Source organism: Hypomesus nipponensis, chromosome 9, assembly GCF_054491055.1.
Source record: "Hypomesus nipponensis isolate SF chromosome 9, ASM5449105v1, whole genome shotgun sequence".
Taxonomy (NCBI): Eukaryota; Metazoa; Chordata; class Actinopteri; order Osmeriformes; family Osmeridae; genus Hypomesus; species Hypomesus nipponensis.
The window spans coordinates 22,081,566-22,103,563 of NC_140369.1; the positions used below are offsets into that span (position 1 = coordinate 22,081,566).

At 41.2% G+C, this 21,998-nt stretch overlaps 1 protein-coding gene across 4 annotated transcripts in view; it reads right to left on the reverse strand.

The window, feature by feature from the left end:
- Nucleotides 1-21,998, reverse strand: part of txnrd3 (thioredoxin reductase 3) — a 46,912-nt gene that overhangs the window by 18,725 nt on the left and 6,189 nt on the right. For 3 of the 4 annotated variants that reach the window (XM_084704016.1, XM_084704018.1, XM_084704019.1), the window contains exons 3-8: nucleotides 17,509-17,618; nucleotides 4,495-4,602; nucleotides 4,186-4,258; nucleotides 882-1,001; nucleotides 491-633; nucleotides 158-273 (exon numbers count right to left, since the gene is read on the reverse strand). In XM_084704016.1, coding sequence (XP_084560142.1) covers nucleotides 158-273; nucleotides 491-633; nucleotides 882-1,001; nucleotides 4,186-4,258; nucleotides 4,495-4,602; nucleotides 17,509-17,618 — 670 coding nt within the window. Of the gene's footprint in view, nucleotides 1-157; nucleotides 274-490; nucleotides 634-881; nucleotides 1,002-4,185; nucleotides 4,259-4,494; nucleotides 4,603-17,508; nucleotides 17,619-18,036; nucleotides 18,113-21,998 lie in introns of those variants that run through there. The other variant, XM_084704017.1, reaches the window with a different exon arrangement.

A 21,998-nucleotide genomic window follows, 5' to 3' on the forward strand; every position in this document is an offset into this window, starting at 1 on the left:
TCCTCTTGGCAACTATGATGAACCACACAGAGTTCATGGTCCTCTCCTGTCCATCTACCTGGCTGTCCTGTGATGCTGTGCCAATTCCACGCTACAGAGTCCTGAAGTGGGTGTGTAGTATTTTTCTTCCCAGTGTGTGTGTAAGGGGGAGACCGACCTGGTGATGCAATACTCCTTGTCTCCAGGGATTCCCAGGTAACGAGGTCTCTCTCCTGTGGCAATGACAAAACTAGCTCCTGTGTGGAAGCTTTCTTTCCCTCGCTTGTTGGTTGCCTACACAGGAATTAGTCAGTCCAAGGTTAGATGCATCCAAATTATAGAGATATAAAGATTAGAAACTTGTTTCCTTTAAATGTGAGCTATTTGGCTTTGTTTCAATTTAGTGTAAATTAGTGACAGATTGTAACAATATAGTACATTAAGTAAAGACATTACTGAGAAAAGGACTTTGTGAACACACAGGATAATGTAAAAATGCAAAATGGACGACCTTGATTTTGTGTGGTTCAATGAATTCAGCGTAGGAGTTGGCGTAGTTGACGTTCTTGTCACGCAGCGCTACTCTGTAGCCCCAGTTCAGGGAACCAATATAGTTGTTTATAGAAGTCTTCATGGTCTCCCAGTTGTGCTTGACTGGAACAACAGGGTTCTCATCAATAACTGCTACTGACAGCTCAAAACCAAAGCGTTGCCTGAGAATAAACTGAGTTACACTTAAAATGAACGTTGGTTTTAAATCAATAGAAAAGGCGATAGCTTTTTGAAGTGTTGACTTGACAAGAAGACCTTGGATTTTAAATGCTATTGTGATGTAATAGCATTTCTAGATTACCTTGGTTTCAACCCTGGATGTTATACCCCCCTTTGCCACCCCCACTCACCAATATCCTCGTACTCCCAGCCAAACTTGCGAGCGTCCTGCAAGGCTGTTCCTAGCAGGGCTGTTTGGTGCATCAACTTCTTGGGGATACAGCCCACATTCACGCACGTTCCCCCCAAACCTAGTCATAACACAAACAGTTAGTAAAAAAGTTACAAAAGTGTGCACTAGTTCACACTTGACATGTAGTCATTTAGCAGACGCTCTTATCCAGAGCGTGGGGGGGACCTCAACATGGGCGTGTCAAAAGTTTCATTAGCCCCCCCCAAAGAAAATTTAAATAAATAAATAAAAATAAACTCACTACAGGACACTATTTAAAAGGATATTTTCAAAAATGTATTGTGGGGGAACATGCCCTCAGACCCCCCTAGTTTTGCTGGGTCACAGGAAAAATGATAGGGTTTTATCTAGGGGCTTAGCCCCCCCAAAAGTGGGAACCTAGATTCGCCCCTGGACCTCACCCATGCTGTTAATTTAACTTATTTGTGCCTTTGCATTCTCTAATCCTGCTTTTTTCTCTCTGTTCTCCCCCCACACCTCCCCTGTGGTGTGTGTGTGTGTGTGTGTGTGTGTGTGGGGGGGGTCAAGCTGTCAACATCTGGCTGGTCACAGGTCAGCCAAAGTTGGACCCAGTCACCAAGTGGACATCGGTCTATGATGGTCTGCCAATGTTGGGTCTTAGTCGCCAAGAGGCCTCCTATGATGGACAACAGAGTTCCTGGTCCTTCCCTGTGATGCTGTGCCAATTCCACGCTCCCAGCCCTGTGGCTGCCATTGCACTGAGTTGAACCCTGGATATCTGTGTTTCAACATCTATTTGTACATTTATATTCTATACTCTTCATAGTATGACTATATTTGGCGCCTATAGTCTGCACCTCTCTGTCACCAACCATCTCTGGAGAAGGGAATCCCTCACCAAAATGTATCCTCCCAAGGATTCTTCAATTTTCTGTGAGTTTTACTGGAAGATTTCCCTTGTCTTCTCTGAGGATTTAGGTTGATTGAGTGGCATTCTATGAGCATACAGTGAGGGAAAACATTATTTGATCCCCTGATGATTTTGTACGTTTGCCCACTGACAAAGAAATGATCAGTTTATCATTTTAATGGTAGGTTTATTTGAATAGTGAGAGACAGAATAACAACAAACAATTCCAGAAAACCGCATGTCAATTCTTTTTACAATTGATTTGCATTTTAATGAGTGAAATAAGTATTTGACCCCCTCTCAATCAGAAAGATTTCTGGCTCCCAAGTGTCTTTTATACATCAAGCTGAGATCTCAAGCTTGTGGCATGTATAAAAAGATGCCCGTCCACAGACGTTATCAATCAATCAATCAGATTCCAAACTCTCCATCATGGCCAAGACCAAAGAGCTGTCCAAGGATGTCAGGGACAAGATTGTAGACCTACACAAGGCTGGAATAGGCTACAAGACCATCGCCAACTAGCTCGGTAAGAAGGTGACTACAGTTGGTGCGATTACTCGCAAATGGAAGAAACACAAAATAACTGTCAATCTCCCTCGGTCTTGGAGTCCATGCAAGATCTCACCTCGTGGAGTTGCAATGATCATGAGAATGGTGAGGAATCACCCCAGAACTACACAAGAGGATCTTGTCAATTATCTCAAGGCAGCTGGGACCATGAAAACAATTGGTAACACACTTCCCGGTGAAGGACTGAAATCCTGCAGCGCCTGCAAGATCCCCCTCCTCAAGAAAGCACATGTACAGACCCGTCTGAAGTTTGCCAATGAACATCTGAATGATTCAGAAGAGAACTTGGCATAAACTTAACTCGCTGCGTTTGGAGGAGGAGGAAAGCTGCCAATGACCCCAAGAACACCATCCCCACCGTCAAACACGGAAGTGGCAACATTATGCTTTGGGGGTGTTTTTCTGCTAAGGGGACAGGACAACTAAAAGCTACAATGAAAGGGGCCATGTACCGTCAAAACTTCGCTGAGAACCTCCTTGCATTGGAAATGGGTCGAGGATGGGTATTCCAGCATGACAATGACCCAAAACACATGGCCAAGGCAACAAAGGAGTTGCTCAAGAAGAAACACATTAAGGTACTGTAGTGGCCAAGCCAGTCAACAGACCTTAATCCCATATAGAATCTGTGGAGAGATGAAGATTTGAGTTGCCAAACATCAGCCTCAAAACCTTGGGGATTTGGAGAAGATCTGAGAGGAGTAGAACAAAATCCCTCCTGAGATGTGTGCAAACCTGGTGGCCAACTACAAGAAATGTCTGACCTCTGTGATTGCCAACAAGGGTTTTGCCACCAAGTACTAAGGCCAAATCCCAATACTCCCCCTTACCCCTTATCCCCTTCCCCTTAGTTTTGCGCGTTGCCCTTGAGAGCTAGTGGTGTCCCAATACTCTTTGAGCTAGGGGTAGGGCTAAGACTAAGGGGTATACACCCCTTAAAACCAAGTAAGATCGGGAGCTTACTTGGACCCTAGGGCTATGTGAATACTGCGCGACCGGCAACAATGGCGGCCAGATCATCCAGAGAGTCCAATAAATGTAATATATTCGGCTTAATTAATTAAGAAAAAAATTATGATAGTCTTGTTTTTTGTTATACACAGTCCTGAACATATATATTTGCAACCATTTTCCTAATTGAAACGTTTCTAAAAATCGCTAGTTTGGTACGCTACTGTTACAGTGCTGAATTGCACAACAGCCCCGCATTTGTTTGACAAGCATGTCTACAAGAAAACTCCATAAGCAGCGAATTTCGTTTAATATCAGTGCATAACACTACTTGCTTTGGAGATATTGATATGTGCTAGATGACACACCTGTAACCAAGTGGTGTCCCATTTTTTAGGGATATGTAGCCCTTACCCCTCAGTTTCGAGGGCCAAGGGCTAGGGGTAAACTAAGGGCTAGGGGTAAGGGGTAAAGGGGAGTATTGGGATTCGGCCTTAGTCATGTTTTGCAGAAGTGTCAAATACTTTTCACACATTAAAATGCAAATCATATAACAATTTTGTTGATTGTCGATTTTGTTGTTGTTGGTAGTGCTCTCACTATTCAAATAAACCTTACATTAAAATGATAAGACTTCTTTGTCAGTGGACAAACGTACAAAATCAGCAGGGGATCCCCCCCAAAAAATCCCCTCACTGTATGTGAAGCCCTCTGTGACACTGCTTGCAAAACACCTATACAATTACATGTGGACTTGATTTATTGTTTGTCTTAATTGTCTGAATTTGTAAAGCACTTCAAATCATTTTGTTAAGTCAAGATTTCTCTCTCAAACACGTATACTAACCCCAGGTGTTTCCTTTGGGTGTTGGCACCACATAGTCTAGCACCATAACTTTCTTCCCAAGAGTAGCAGCCTCCTGTAAGACAAGCGTAACCACAGAAAAGCCGTTCACACCACACAACCCAAAAAGTAACCATGGTACTAGATGTACTTAGTCACCCAGAAATGTAAAATATGTACAATAATACATATGTATGTATTTTGGTTGTGATTAAAGATGCTTTTCCTTAAGACCACAATACATGATTAAAATGTGCTGTGTTAATCATCTATGTTTGACTATGAATGCATGTGTGAGAGTGAGTGTCTCACCTTTGAGCAGGCCAGACCCCCGGAGCCACCCCCGATGACTATGAGGTCGTAATCGTAGACCTCATTCTCCCCGCACAACAGCTGCTGCAGCACACCGTCTCTGTGGGCCTGAGTGGAAGAAATTATTAAACAAAGCATGTCAAGATAAATAACAACTGAATTAAAATGAATATGAATAATTTGATGTAAATATTGTCAATAAGTTGCCATTAATGTAACATATGGAGCTGGATTTGCTCATTTAAGATAGAAATATGTTATTTATAATAAAGTATCCTGGGTACACCACCTCAGAATATGTTTAAAGAGGCTGAGGAAACCTTGTTTAATAGCCTTCGAAATAATCAGTCTAATCTTAAGTAATGAATTCTGTAAAAGTAGAGCAGATCAGATAAAATGAGGGATAAAGTGAGCATTATACACGATGATATATTTAAGAAAATGTAATTATATAATGAACAATACCAGAGAAGTTATGGGTTAGTCTTGGGTTTGAAAGCGGGATACACGATGGCTATGTGAAGAGCATGTTTATAGGGGGAAAGGATAGATGGGCCTCGTTGGAACAATGGTGGACAATCTAGCGGTAACGATAATCCTAACGAGTGTTAGGTTAATTCACTTGTAATCTAAATCTAACAGACAGAGAAACCACAACATGTCAATATCACAAGTACGGAATGTAGCTAGTCGCAGTAACTTTTGTCGTGTGAAGAAGAGGGGTCAAAGTTCTGTCAATGTCAAACAGTCGTATAGAACAAAAAGATCTTTTGTTAAAGTTCCTTGTGGTCCAGTGAATTGCTGATTTAGAACAATAGGTTAGGAGTGACGCGTTCACTTCAGGTTTATTCCTACTAAAAGGTGGGTGTGATTGTGTGGTGTGGGTTTTTATAATCCAAAAGAAAAGGGGGGTGTCTTTGTGAAGGTGGATTAATTCACTCATTGCTCAGTTACTCCAGCTGGGCGTTGTCCTGAGGTTCACGTATGGGGTGAAAAGGCCGGTAACTTTGGGTTCAATGTTTCAAACGTTCATGCATTGCTTATACTTCAAAATACAACAATACAACATTCATAAATGGTTTTGTGAGTATGATACGATTATTTGGATATCAAGATTGACTAACTTAACCTCTCCTGAAGGGAAGTTATGATCAAACTAGAGCCTGACCGATATATCGACGAGACGATATTAGGCATTTTCCAAACTATCGGTATCGGCATTTATAATGGCCGATAATGACATTTTTATACATTTTATTTATCAAAACTAATATATTTTGATGTTCCTCTTTTGTTGTGACAATAAAACAAACACGTTTATTTTTAAACTACATTATCATATTATATTAGTGAGGAAATAATGACAGTAATGTAATAATGTCAGATGGCTGGTTAGAGAATCAGGCTATTAATCAGAAGGTTGCTGGTTTGATTCCTGGCCGTGACGTTGTGTCCTTGGGCAAGGCACTTCACCCTACTTGCCTCGGGGAATGTCCCTGTACTTACTGTAAGTCGCTCCGTATAAGAACGTCTGCTAAAAATGACTAAATGTAAACTACAAATAACTAATGAAATCAGTTTGTTTTGTTACGCCTTTCTGGATAGAAATAATATTATTATATTGGCCGATAAATCAGAATATCGGATTTTTAAATCACCAAATTTTTGTATTGGTATCAGCCTTAAAAATCCTTTACCGGTGGGGCTCTTGATCAAACATCCATTAAAACAACATTCTAAACAATGAGAAAAGCACACATTATAACACATCAACTACTATCATTGAGTGTCCATGAGTCGTGTAGTCCTTGGGAAATGTTTATAAATCCATGAAAAGTTAGTTTTCCTTTGACTTTTTTGTCTCCTGGACACTCAATACCGGAGGACCATGTGGTCTACCTGCTGACCCCATGCTGGGCCAGAAGCTTTGAAGCTCCTCCTGGAAGATAACGGTTAAAAACCCCTTTCTCTTGTCGGGGGTAGGAGAAAGGTGTGATTGGTACCGTGGTTTGTCTGTGTTACATATTCCCCTGCTTGCAACGTCCAATGATTCAACATTGTTGGGCTGTTGGCATGTGAGGAAGAGCAAAGAAAAGACAAACACAACATGACCCTACAACAGCATTTCTACTGTACACATTGGCATAAGTGGACTCTTAATGTAGGAATCAATGGGCGCTAACTTGGGTCCTATTACTAAGTTTCTTTAGGCAAAAGTGATATGCCTTAGTATGAAAGGAAAGAAAAGAGACAAGTGTAAGTGGTTGCCTTGAATTCCTGGAGACATCGTCTTACTGTTGAGGACCAGTGTAGGTTGCTCGTGAGGCGTTGCAGCCCATTATTGATGACAGTACCTCAAAGTAAGTCATATTGGGTTTCTGTCAACAAATCTTTATGGTAGATCTGCAGAGCCATATTTTTCTTATGACAGTATTTGCCGGGTCAGGGTTGCTGATATAAGGCCAGACCAGGCCTATGTGCATGGCCTGTTGTACGCAGGTAGCAGTGGTTTTTTTCAGGGTTTGTGCCAGCTTTTTCACAGCTGGGGTGCTTCTTCTGGGATGCTTGGCGGCCATAGTAGGTCTTCCTACTCTCTGCACTCTCTTCCAGTTAGCAGCATGTGACTTCTTTTGGACCAGTGATGCTTCTTGTTGCAGGTGGGTTTCCGATGGCCCCTGACGATCATGGCGTTGTGCTGATTCTCTTCGAACCTTGTGTCTCGATGGGTGAGTGGTGTCGGGTCCTCCTCTGAGAGATGTGGGATGTCCACTTCCACTGTGTTCTAGACTTCAGGGTGAGGCAGTGGGTATGGCTTCTTGACATGGGTCCACATCTGGTTATGTCTGAAGTAAATGAGGGGTTCCAGTCTGTTGATTAGATCATGTCCAATCAGCCGTTTTTCTGTCTTTTTAGTTCTTCCTTTTCTGGAAAGCTCACCCAGAAATGTGTGTAACTGTGAGGCTTGCTTGTGTGTTGTTGTTTATGGAGGTCTACTTCTTGTGGGTTTGTGGTGTTCTTAGGTCATCTTTCCTTTTACCCATCCAATGAGGAGCACTTGTGGTGTGTGTTCAGTGTCGTCACCTTCTAGTCATGCCGAGTTTGATGGATCCACTTAATCTCTGTCATACATTCTTTTTGCTATCTCATTGATGATTTTCACCATGTGTTTCATGTCCTCTTCAAGTTTTTTCTTCCTTGATGGATTCTCTTGGGGTTTGTGTATTTTTAAATAGTTTTTCTGCTTTAGTCATAGTTGTTGTGGTGTGGCCTGTTCTGTATTCATTTTGGTACTATTCGGGTCTTGTTGAGTGGTCTCGTGCTGGATAGGAGGGTTGCTTGTAGGCGGGTCTGAGTTCATAGGGTCTCTGGAGTTCTCCTAGTTATAGGTGTGAATCTGATTCCACCACATATATATTTAGTTCACAGGTTTTGTTGTTTATCCATGACCTATATGCCATGTCTCTTAGCTGTAGAGCCATCATGGATTGCGACGGTCATCATAAAGGGTTTTATGGATAGGGAGAGGTTGTTTATGAACACAGATTTAAACATGGGAGTCTGTTCTCCACAGGGTTGATTATCTGTTGCGAAATAGACTTTCCTGAACCTTTCATAGAATGCTCTTGGGTAGGGTTGGTAATGAATAATCGATGATCGATTAATTGTCATTACAAATTCATTTGAATAAAAATCCAAGCCTAATGAATAATTGTTGTATTCCCACGCATTATGAGAACTACATTTTAGAATAATCCATGTACACCCGCAACCTCCGTTCCGTCTGAACGAGTTTTTTCAGCTGCCGGACTGACAGTGAATTGACTACGCACACGTCTTACCCAAGAATATGTTGATGTTCATGAAAAAAAACACATAGATGGGCCTGTGATAGGTAATGTATGCCCAGGCAGTCCATGCTGTCTAATAGCCTGATGTTTGTTAGCCATTTCTCAGAGCCTACAGCAAGCTAGCCTGTAAGGTAGCTGTAGCCTACTTTTCGATAATAAGTTGCCACGACTGTCAGTTCAAAAAAATGATCTAATATGGGATTAAGCCATGTTTTGAGTCTGATGACCAGTCAACTTTGCTCATAGTTTTACGTTAGGTAGAGTAGGCCAAGTTAAAACTCAATTGTCAAATAATTAGGCTTCTGCCAGCGTCGACAAGCCTGATATTTAAACGGAAGTCATTAAATTGTGTTTATTTATTTTTAAGTATTTGCCAATGTTATTCTTATGTATTAATTTTTCAAAGGTCTATGCTGTTGCCAGGCAGTGATACGTTGTATTCTAAAACTGGTTGTTCCCATCCTTGATTGTGATTGGCTATATCGCATTCCATGCCGTTGTGAAATCCAGCATAACCTCACAGGTTGTCCTCATAACATTCTTTAACATTCCATATTACTGCGCATCGAAAATTTCAAATTGAAAAAGACGGCAAAGATGTCCATCTAGCTGTTGCGTGGCAACGATTTAAGTAGGAACTATACGCTTCGCGTCGTGCCTAACAACTCCCCTTACCTGTTCTAAAATCAGCGTAAACCACAGCCTCTTGGGGCTTATTGCTTAAATCGCTACCTGTTAAAATCCGTCTGATGGCATAATGCGCTGTGAAAAATAAAGTTGACTACAAAATGGCGTATTTCCTTAATAAAGCTATTTTTGAGAAATATCAGTCCTGTTGTGTGCATGTGGGACCTTAATGCATAGGGGGTGATGGGTGGGGGGAAAACCATCTGGGGGAGGGGGAGTGACGTCATGCCTTAGCAACTAATCGATTGTTCAATAACGTTATTAATAGTCGAACATGAAAACTTCTGTAAAGTTCCATACCTACTCTTGGGTTTTTGTTGGCCTTTTTTTGTGTGTGTTCAGACCAATTGTGCAGGGAGCCTTTAGTTTCTGAGTGCCACGCCTTGTGGGTCTGGGAAGCTATGTCGTAGCTGTGGCGCGGTCTTCAGCTCGTCGCCTGTCAAGCAGGCCTCCAATTGAGCTAGAAAAGGAGATATTAGTACAGCTTGTCTGCTTCTGTAGCTATAGGCAGGCATTCGAGATTGAAGTTCAGTTGGTCCAGATAAATTTCAATATTCTGAGTGTGATTGTCTGGATCGAACTTCTCCATGTTCCTGCTGATTTTTGATAGCAGATCTAGTGACACTGCTGGTTGCAGTTCATGTATTTCCCATGCATTTTGTTGATGGGCTGAACGTGAGGGTTCATGATCATCCCATCTGTTTGGGGCTATGGTCTGAATGCGTTGTTCAGGTTGAGCTTGTCACTCCATTTTCTGGTCATCCAGTCTTCTGCTCAGCTGCTTCACGTCATCTGTTCTCTTCGTCCTTCCTGGATTCATGTCAGCTTGGCATGGAGATTGTTTGGGAGGGTGATATATTTCGGAATGTTTTTTTTACTACATACTCGGAGTGGAGGGGTGGTTTAGGTGAGTACAGGTCTCTTGGGTTTTGGTTTCTTGAATGCAGATCTACTTCTGTCATTTGTTCTCCTCCCTTCATCAATGTCTCGGTGTCTCCAATCGTCTGTGGACTGGGTTGAGGCCTTCACCTTCTACAGGTTATGAATGGCAGATAATAGTTCAGTTTTTGTTTCCTGTAACTCCTCCTTCATTGTCTCCCGGGCAGCTGTGATTTGTGTGAGATCTTGGTTCGGGAGGTGGACTTGTATAGTTTTGTTTTCTTCTATTAAGTGTTTGTAGTCTGCTAGTTGTTCTATAGCTTCATCCAAAGGTTAGCTCGCTCAGTGTTTCCACCTATCTAGGGTTGGCAGTAGTCAGATTGGTGGGCAATCAGTTTCTCAGCTTCCATGAGGTGAGACATGTCCAGTTAACTTCTTCCTCTATTTTGCATGAACTAAGAATTGGTTTGGCTACTTGTTGTCTGACTGGAAGTTAACACAATGCTATTGTGATAATGTTGATAGGCACTTTAGCTGGGTCACAATATCATTTGTATTTTTTCTAGTGCTGTCAATTTAACGCGTTATTAACGGCGTTAACCTAAACCCATTTTAACGGCGTCAATTTTTTATCGCCTTCTTTTTGGCCAAGCAAACCTGGTCTACAATCTACCCAGACGCTCCCATGTTACCCTGCTCCTCATCTTTCTCCACTGGCTACCCATCAACGCCCGTATCAGATTCAAGACCCTGGTACTGACCTTCCGAGCAGTGAACGGGACTGCACCCGTCTACATCAAGTCTCTCCTGCAACCTTACACCCCCACCCGTCACCTACGGTCTTCTTCAGACAACCGCCTGGTGGTCCCACCGCTCAAGACTACCCGGTCCCAACACAAGCTCTTCTCCTGCCTGGCCCCCCAATGGTGGAACCAGCTCCCCACCTCCATCAGGGACACTGACTGTCTCCCCACCTTCAAGAAAAGGCTCAAGACGCACTTGTTCCGGGAGTACAACAGCACTTAAGAATGCTTGGCTGGACTTGTTAGTTAGTTTCCTACAGGATCACAATGACTCTTATTGAGTGACTCGTTGCTCTTTTAGGTTAAATATAACAAAGTTAAGTCTTGTACTCGCTGTGAAATATTTTACTGTTGATTGTTCTTCTACAGGTACAGTCCTGCACTTTTGAGGTTCATGTTGTTTTAATTTGTAACTTGTATAACTGCATGCTCTTATGGGTCTTCCCTTTTGGCACTTGTTTACCTTTTTCATAATGTATGCTTCATGTTTTGGCTACTTGCAATGTTTGGGACTATCTCGTTATGATCAGTGATCTATGCTCTTTTGTAAAGCTCTCTCTTGGAAGTTGCTTTGGATAAAAGCGTCTGCTAAATGAATAAATGTAAATGTAAGCAAACTTTGTATTTTTTTTCACATGCTGTTGCAGCAACTACTGACGTTAGAAAAACGACAACACCACACCGGATCTAGCTAGATCGGAAACAAAACAACAGGCATGCGCACACACTTGTTTGGGCTTGCGAGCCGGGTAAAGAATATTAGGCTTACATTATGTTTTGAGTGGATGGCGAGCGCGAGACGCCGAAATGAATGCAGGCAAAATCTGAATGGAACATTTACTTTAAAAAATTTGCCAAATGGTTCCATTGGCAAGACCAAAGTGATCTGTGTGTTTTGTCGTTGTGAACTGAGCTATCATCGCAGCACGTCCAGTCTGAAATACCATTTGATGGCCAAGCACACAGCTGATTCGAATTGTCCGCCCCCTCGTCAAAGCCAGCCGATTGCAATGTTGTTTTCAATTTGAAAAAACATTTGCACTAAGCAATCCAATCCACTTTTCCTTGTTCATAAGAAAAAACAAACATTTATAAACAATGGGACAAAAAGAAATCAATGGACATTTAGAATAGATAAAAATGTGCGATTAATCGCGAGTTAACTATGAAAATAATGCAATTAAATATTTTAATAGTTTGACAGCACTAATTCTTTCTAATTAAAGCTAGGCCTACACGAAATCCTAAACTTTAGTAATCTCGTTAGATTCACTATATTGCATTAGACAATTTATATTGAGTAGCTACTGATTTGTTTTAGCCTAAACTGGACTGAGGAATGTATTTAACTACTATTGCACATTCAAGTTAGCCAGTTTAGCTTGTTGAATCCAACAGATATTTAACCAAATGGATGAGCTGCAGCTACAATGTAGTTTCAAATTGAGCAAGGCCTTTAAAGACCTAACACAGTCCAGTCGTTGTAGAATAATTGGCCCTGTTGTGTAGTCTGGTGTAATACTATTGGAAGTGGGCAAATAAAAAAGAATACACTTTATGCTTAATTATTATTTTGCTTTATTATTTAGTGACTTGTTTAAGTTGGATACTTTGATGCGGGGTAAATAAGATTTCAATTACAAATCAATAGCGCCGATGCACTGGCAAGCTTCACTTTTAGGTGTGTGAAATACGGTTGTCAGAAAAAAAGTCTTGTTGACGGAAATGAAACTTATTTCAAGTTTTAGCAGTAATAAAGGTTCTTAAATAAGCACAAAGTTCTCCTGTCTTAATTATTTTACTGTTACTTTACTGGTTCTAGACAGTTGAGGATTTGCAGTAATGTGGAATTTAATGCAAAAGTGATGCTTTTTCCAAAAAGTTAATTCAATTAGTAATTATCAACAATATTGTGGCAGTATAGGCTTAGTGTAGAGAACTGTGTTGTTTAGTTCCTTCTAAACAAAAGTCCTTCAGGACTAATCACTAATGTCTGTTATTTATCCCTCTAACTGGTAGGGCTGTCCCCACTCAGTCGACGAGTCAATTTTCTGGTCAATGTGCTCTAAGTCGACAAAGATTTTTTTAGTCAAGGTGCCGTATGGCAGTGTGGGATCTGATTCCCGCTTGTGTCACCATTGCTGAATTAAAGAGAACTAACTGCCATAGCCTACTACTTGTCGGTGTTATTAGGCAAAATGGCAAAGAAATCTATGGTATGGCAGCATTTCATTTACAGTACATTTACATTTACAAAGTACCGGGTGAACGGTTTATTTTTCATAGTTCAACGTTGAATATGATGTAGCCTACCGCCTGAAAACCATAAGTTGGTCTACTTCGCTCATGTTAACGTGCGCTGGGTTGAAAAATGAATATGCCTTTTATAAGAATCACATCCAAATCGAATGACATTATCTTCTCCGGCCAAGACAACACAAATCTTTCTCTGTTGCACTGTTCCCCACTCGGCTTCTACGTAAGTTCGCATGCTGCACTTTTTCAGGCAGCGCGCTGATTTTCATATTAAACAAACAATATTTTTAATTTGTAGTACATTGTAATAGATAATAAATAACCGAACAGGTATTTTGTATTATATAGGCATTCGGTAACAACGTGACATGAGGCTTATTATTAGTAATAGCTTATTTTATAGTGGCTGAATCTGGAATGTCCAGCAGCTACATTGAGTCAGATCGGGAAAATGTTTGTACATTTATATTTGACGAGTTGTCAATCTCCCTTCTTACATATGTATTTCTTTCATATTATCTCTTAAAACAGTGAGGTAAAACATCACACAAAACGGTTTAATGAAAAACATTGTGTCATTTATAGAAAAAAAATTGTTTTCAAATTTAGATTAGTCAATTTTCAGAAGTGCTAGTCGAGTTTTGGTCGACCAAAGAAAATCTTAGTCGGGGACAGCCCTACTAACTAGACATGTGCATCAACTTATCAGTTGCTTGGTGAATTCACTTAACCCAAATAGCCAACACTACCATAATACAGTCAGATTTTTTTAAGCGTGTATGGCAGGGGTGTCAAACGCCGGTCCTTAAGAGCCGCTGTCCTGCATGTTTTAGATGTTTCCCTGCTCGAACACACCTGATTCAATTAAATGGGTTGTTATAACGACCATTCATTAGAATCAGGTGAGCTGAATAAGGGAAACATCTAAAACATGCAGGACAGCAGCCCTCAAAGACCAGAGTTTGACACCCCTGGTGTATGGTATGGTATAAGTAGTGTTGTGATCTTTTAAATCAAAAGGTTCCTATGCTACCTTCCTTGGAAGCGCTGGCCGACGTAGATTTACTAAATGAATGAGCGGGCCGCGGTGTCACTGCGCATGAGCGTACCTCCGGTCAAATCTAGTTCTCGAACTTAGCTAGTAGCTACCACATAATTATACAGTTGTTCACGACAAAGCCAATTCAATCCGTACACAGCACAGTATTAAAAACACTGTTTAAAACCGAAGTGATCTGCGGGAGTAGGTAAATACAATGGAAAGTTTATTTAACTCAAAGGGTGGGAGGGTGGGTTCTATTTCAGACGGAAGATTCCTCTCAGTTATCGATCCCTCGTTTCAGTCTATTTCAGCATTGCACAGGGGCATCAGTATGTAGCAGGGTTTGATCGTTTAAGATAGACATACTTTATTTATAATAAAGTATCCTGGGGCCACCACCTCAGAATTTGTTTAAAGGGGCTGAGGGGGGCCTTGTTGAGGGGCCTTGTTTAATAGCCTTCGTAATGATCAGTCTAATCTAAAGTAATACATTCTATGAAAGTAGAGCAGATTAGATAACATGAGGGATAACGTGAGTATTATACACAATACACATTTATTTAAGAAAAATAAATCATGTAATGAACAATACCAGAGAAGTTATGGGTTAGTCTTGGGTTTGAATAGTACAATGAAAGTGGGATACAAAATGGCTATGTGAAGAGCGCGTGGGTAGGGGGAAAGGAGAGATAGATAGGCTTTGTTGGAACAATGGTGGACAATCTAGAGTTAGATTTATATTACATTTAGTCATTTGGCAGACACTCTTATCCAGAGCAACTTACAGTAAGTACAGGGACATTTTCCCCGAGACAAGTAGGGTGAAGTGACTTGCCCAAGGACACAACGTCATTTTGCACGGCCGGGAATCAAACCGGCAACCTTCTGATTACTTGCCCGCTTCCGCAACCGCTCAGCCACCTGACTCCCATTATTACACTCATCCCACTATTACAAGTGAATTAACCTATCACATAAACATGCCAATGTCACAAGTAAGAAATGTAGCTCGTCGCAGTTGTGTGAGGGGTAGGGCTGTCCCCACTCAGTCGACTAGTCGATTTTCTGGTCAATATGCTCTTGGTAGACTACGATTTTTTTAGTCGAGCTGCCGTATGGCAGTGTGAGATCTGATTCCCGCTTGTGTCACCATTCAGCACATTGCTGAATTAACTAAATGTTCTACAGAAATTGTAGATTATTTTATTTAAGACAAATAAAGTAACTCTAAAAATATATAATTTAAAAGAAAAGGTGTTACTATTTTCCCTTTCGTTAATCTGCGCTTTGTTTTGGTATTTTGCACACAGCACGAGCACAATTGGCTGCAGAACTACAAACTCTGCCATAGCCTATTTTGTCAGTGTTATTAGTCAAAATGGCAAAGAAATCTGTGGTATGGCAGCATTTCATTAAAGTACATTTACATTTACAAAGTACCGGGTGACTCAAAAAACATTGAATGCAAACTCTGCCAACAACGGTTTATTTTTCATAGTTCAACGTTGAATATGATGTAGCCTACCACCTGAAAAACGTAAGTTGGCCTAGCCCTACTTCGCTCATGCTAATGCACTGGGTTGAAAAATGAATATGCCTATTATAAGAATCACATCCAAATCAAATGACATTATCTTCTCCGGCCAAGACAACAAAATCTTTCTCTGTTGCACCGTTCCCCACTCAGCTTCTACGTAGGTTCGCATATTGCAAGTTCAGGCAGAGATAAGCGCGCTCTGATGATTTGCATGTTAAACAAAAAATATTTTTTATATGTAGTACATTGTAAGAGATACTAAATACCATCGGCATTCGGTTACAACAGGACTGGTGATACAAGTCTTATTATTAGTTGGCTATTAGAGGCTGCATCTGCAATGTCCAGCAGCCATGAGTCAGATCTCGAAAATGTTTGTACAGTTTTTTTTGGTAAAAAAAAAAAAAAAGTTTTCTAATTTCGATTAGTCAATTTTCAGACATTTTAGTCGAGTCTTGGTCGACCAAAGAAAATCTTAGTCAGGGAGAGCCCTAGTGAGGGGTCAAAGTTCCGTTGTCGATGTCAAACAATCCGTATAGAACAAAGTTCCTTGTGGTCCAGTGAATTGCTGATTTACAAGAATAGGTTAGGAGTGACACGTTCACCTCAGGTTTATTGTTACACAGAACTTTTTAAAATTAAATTTAAAAATTAAATGTATGTATTAGCTATGTTGGATGCTGTCCTCCTCTCCTACTCTTTCTTCAATGCCTAACGAATCTACCTCTGGCTCTTTCTGACCTTGTATTTATGCTTGAGCAGCACTTGTTGAAGTCTGAAAATATTGTAAACAATTTATGCAGGTAGCAACGCTACTGCTAAATAACTATGTAGCTGGTTGGCTCCATGACGCCAGGTAAGTAGGGCTCGTGAGACAGCTCACCAAAATAACGATGGGGAAGCCATTTGTCTTGCAGATTAAGACATGTTGTAGGTACCTCGCAAAAAGAAACCTCAACTTTCCTAGACTTAGCTACGGTACTAATGCTAAAGGGTCGCTGGTATCGCATAGCGTCGTTGCTAATGTGTGATGTTGTGACTGTGTGTGTATGTGAGAGACGCGTGAGTGACAGAGAGACGGAGGGACAGCAGGGAAACGAAATGCGGCTGAACAAATACGCTGCGTGTTTTAGATAGCGTTAAAAACATTTTTTTATAACTAAACGCAATATGTGGCGGGCGGTGTTGATTCTGTGGCGCACTGCCACAAATTAGTCTACGTGTGGGAAACACTGGCGGACCAATCACAGCCAAGGGGTATCCGTAAAATTACTGACTAGCAGATGGATAGTCCGAAAAATCAGGAGGTGCACGTAGAGCTCTAAAGGGGCTTGGAGGGCGTTTCACATCGCAGAGTGTGTCTGTCTCAGTGAAAACGGAGTAGTACATTTCAGCCTTAACACCAAAAACAAATTCCCAGCAACTAAGATACAGAATATCTATCAAAATCCATGTTCAGCAGAATCTCTATGCGCAGGCTACAGGTGAACAGGACAAATGAGCAGGGATAGGTGTGGACACCAGTTGTATCCAAAGTATAAATGCTGTATCAAGCTGGCAAAAGGCAAATTTATCAGCTTACAAAATAAAGACCCCAAACATTGAAAAACACCAAAAAGTGTACCATTAGTAAATTGAGGGAGAAAAGACAAACCAGAAGGAGATAGCAGCAGACTAGGGCATCTTTAACAAGACATTCATTAATATGTTAATATGAGTTTCGCTGCATCAAGCTGTAAAACACACTCAAAAATAGAACCACTCAACCTTGGTTTCTGGCATACAGACAATGAGTGTTGCACTATATTAGAATGCAATAATAGCACTCAAAAGCATCAACCACCTTTGAAGGAGAGTAGAAAACCAGAAATAAACTGTTAACTCATAAATAAAATTAAAAAACAAAAGTTTTAAAATAAATGTAGGGTGAATATTGTTTTTTTTTATTTCAAGGATGCATACCTGCATGGTTTTGTCACATCCGCCAATGTGAGTCTTGTTGATGAAGACATTGGGGACGGTTTTCTGGCCCGTCATCTCCAGCAGCAGGGCCTGATAGTCGGAACCCCCATCTAAGAGGAGATAAGAATGAAGCAGTTGTGAGAGCGGGTTTGATTAACTCTTAATTCATCCATCCCAAACTTCCTATTGCACTTCCAGTCCTAATGAAAAAAGTTCAAGGAATAGATGAACAACAATGCAACTAATTGAATGCTGCCAATTAGAAGGTTCTGAATATTTACCAAAGCCAAAGCTGTAGAGCATACTCTACACTAAGTCAATTTATAGTCAGGACAGCAGTGAGTATTGGTGTGTAATGATGAACATTGATGTCTGAGTATCACCAACTATTGGGTGGGAGAGTAGAAAGATTATGAACAAACTAGTGCTTGCGGTGCAGCTGGGGCAATTGTTATAATTGGGTGTGTCTTGACAAGGCAAGCACACACATCTCAAATATATATTTATTATTTTTCTTTATTTACCCACCCTTAAAAAACGTGAATATCGTCTTGGTCCCGATTGCATCGCTTGTATTCCCCGCAAACATTCTGTTTGACTGTTTAGGTGTGAAGTTTTTGTGGTGAAGAGTGAAGCTAATGGTGGCTAACTAGCTAGCCAGTCACTAACATCACTAACCCCCGCACGATAACCTATAGTAGAACATCAACTTCTGGGAGATAGATAGCTTCCTGAAACAACAAGACAGCTGCAGAAATTCCACAGGCAAAAGCCAGGGTGATAACATGTAGCTAGCTATGTTTCCAGGCTGTAATATAAAAATGTCCTGTCCCACACACAGCGGTAGTCTAGAGAAGAGGCCTGTCCTTAACCACTGATCAGTGAACAGTAATTAAAGATTACAACTAATGATTACTTTTATACTGTTTGGAAAGCTCTGAAAATAATAAACAATGTTTGATCTATACCCTGCAATTAAGCTCATGAGAACATATCCCTTGGGTCATGTCCAAAAGAGAAATATGGCCACGAATTATGTTGCTTTTATTATTGTCATTATGCTGTTTGCTCAGCCTCCAAAGCCATAAGTTAGTTCTTTGTAAGGTGCGACGAGGAAAGGCCTGTGACACTAGCATAGGTCACAGGTCACTTTAAAGTGTATAATGACATGCAACTTTGAACAAGGAAAACAGAAGTAACGTCAAGGCCATTTCTATGAGCCCTAAGGACCTAAACAAAAGCTATCTAGCATGTAGTGTCCCTGTTCTGTGCTTGCGAAAGCTATGCCAATTGTCACATACCCTCCCATATTGTGATACTATTTAAAAGGTCACATGATATGCTGATTTTGGAAGCCTTTATATAGGCCTTAGTGGTTCCCTATTACTGTATCTGAAGTATCTATCCCGAAATTCAGCCTTGATGCATTATTACAGCTATTACGAGCAGTCCCACAATGAGCTTTCCTCAAAATGCGCTGTGTCTATAGCTTTAAATGCTAATGAGGAGGAGAGGGGCGGCAACATGCGCTAATGTTTTCAACGGATGGATCGCAATGGCTCGTAGCCCCGTTGCTGTAAGATGCCTCAAATTTGCCCATTCTCATCTGATCACCCTGGTTTGCAAAGGTGCACACATAATAATTTCAATGAGGGGAAAGGCGGATATCGCACACGCCATAACACCAACAGCATAACGGTTATCCAAATAATAAAGTGTACAACACTGGCGTTACAGCGTTTGTATTCACACACACACTTGATGCCATCTACTTTTACATTAGCAACAGTAACTCATGTTAGCTGCAGAGCTAATGTTACAGCCACATTCTAAGGGTAGCAAGCTATGTAACCATATACAGTAAAGCAACAAAATGATTTAACTAAAGCTATCTTACTTGTCCAAGGTTTGTAGCTTGACCAAGAACAGTTAGTAATGATCCAGAATTTAATTTCAGCAAGGCCAGCTTTGTATTGGCTCAAATTGAGGACAGTAGTGGCTGAAATGTTTGGCGCAGACATACAAAACTTTGGAAAGCTGTGTCGGTGCATTTCCAGCGAAAATAAAATTAAGATACTGGTTGTGCAGAGGCTTGGATGAAGGAACTAAAAAAAGACTTGTTTTGATTTGTACATCCAAACACTAAGCAACTGCTATGCTTCGTTCGTTTGCTAGCCATGATGTCTCTCCAGGAAAAACCGATATTGCACTTGCCTTTGCACGATTGTAGCTCAGTTTTTAATGGGCGGGCCATATTATTTGGATGGGCAAAGCAGAGAGAAGGGCGGTGATCTGGCTCGTTGTGACATCACAACAAGGAGATTTTCAAACCGAGCGTCTGAGCCTTCACTTTCTCAAAAGGCGGAGAAAAATACCCAGGGCTTGGTTTACACCTATCGAAAATTCTAGCCACTGGGGGACCAAAGGCAGGCTAGGGGAACTCATATTAACGTTAAATAACATCCTAAAGTGAAGTTTACATGTCACGTGACTTTTAACTCCCTTGATTTCCTGTATTCATTGTCCTGTCTTCTGAGATGCTCAACTTGTGTATCAGACGCCTGCACCTTATACATATGTCCCATTTGGCGGCCTGTCATGAGGTATAGCAAGCCCAAACAAAATACGATTTTTTTTTTGTTTTTCATCTGCGGAATTCCGCTGGCCTTCCTGTTCTTATGTCAGAGCGACCGAAGATGTTCCACAACAGTTTGATGCCGAATATGGTTGATTGAATGTTGACAGACTTACCAAAAAGATCACAAAGATCGCCTGAAATCATAAAGATCGCCTGAAAACTCCCTGGCCTTGTCTATTGCTGTAATTTAGTTTGATAAGTGTTTCAGAGTCAATTATCTTCAAGGCTGAATCTTGGGATTTTTGGCTAACGTTTTAATATCGGCTACAGACTAGTAGGCTAGCTAGTCTGACGTGAACGTTACTGTATCAGTTTATGGGTTGACAGGCTTCCTGCGATTGTTATCACAGACACTGGTGGCAATGAGCTCTGTTTACAGGTTAAATATTTCAAAAGAATAGGGACGTAATAGGAGTTGACAAGTTTATTTAAATTTTGCCTCAACCCAATGCATTCCATTTGAAATTCCCAGGTTTTCGTTTTCAGAATTCTGCGCTCGCAAATTACGTTTGTGCCTGGGTATCGACAACAAAAGAAAGTCGGCGGAGTGGAAAACTGGTCACAAGGTCTGTAAACGGTGTGGGTTCGGAGAACCGAACCATGGAAGAAATTAAGATGAAATGGTCCAATGTAAAACTCAATTAAGAAACGTGAGGATCCTTGGGAGATGGATCCATAGTCATGCCTCCTGTGCGTCACGGATGGCCAGAGTCGCGTTTATACGAGGCCCAGGGTGAGCAAAATGGTACATTATGAGGACAAATGTTCTGCTCTCAATGTAATCTCCGACTGAGTTCCAAGTGTCAACAAAATCTAAACTGAACCATTTGCTCATTTAATATTATTATATTATTAGTAGATCTACTTTTTGGAAACAGTCAATTTTTGGATATTTCACATCACTGAAGCATATCATTAGCCTCTGTTGGACGACGTACGACAGCGGTCTGTGATACATCCGTTTAAGTGACATGCCTCACAAATAATTTTTTGATTTTGGTTTCAAACCGTGTAGCTCACTGCAACTCTGTACGCGAGACACACTAGAAAGAAAAACAACTCCACAACAGTTTAGGAAGCCAAACGGCTTCCACCACCCCCTTACTTAAATCAAAAGTCTTTATAGGTGAAACTTAAATTTAAATTTATGCATTTAGCAGATGCTTTTATCCAAAGCGACTTTCAAAAGAGAGCTTTACAAAAGTGCATAGGTCACTGATTATAACGAGACAGCCCCAAACATTGCGGGTAGCCAAACATGAAGCATAAATTGTGAAAACCAAATATGTCCCAAAGGGAAGAACAATAAGAGCATGTAGTTACACAAGTTACAATTAAACAGCAAAGAACCTCAAAAGTGCAATTTTAAGACGGTTACAACAAACCAACTAGAGCAACAAGTCTCTCAATAAGAGTCATTGTGATCCTGGAGGAAACTAACATTGGGTCCAGCCAATCATTCCTAAGTGCCGTTGTACTCCCGGAACAAGTGCGACTTGAGCCTTTTCTTGAAGGTTGGGAGACAGTTGGGGGGCCAGACAGGAGAAAAGCTTGTGTTGGAACCGGGCGATCTTGAGCGGTGGGACCACCTGACAGTTGTCAGAAGAAGACCGTAGGTGGCGGGTGGGGGTGTAAGGCTGGAGGAGAAACTTGATGTAGTCGGGAGCAGTCCCGTTCACTGCTCAGAAGGTCAGTACCAGGATCTTAAATCTGACACGGGCCGTGATGGGAAGCCAGTGGAGGGAGATGAGCAGCAATGTGGGCTGTGAAGGAGAGCTCGTCATCCATGGTCACCCCAAGGTTCCTGGCAGAGGATGAAGGGGTCACCGTCGCCGATCCCAAGGTGATTGAA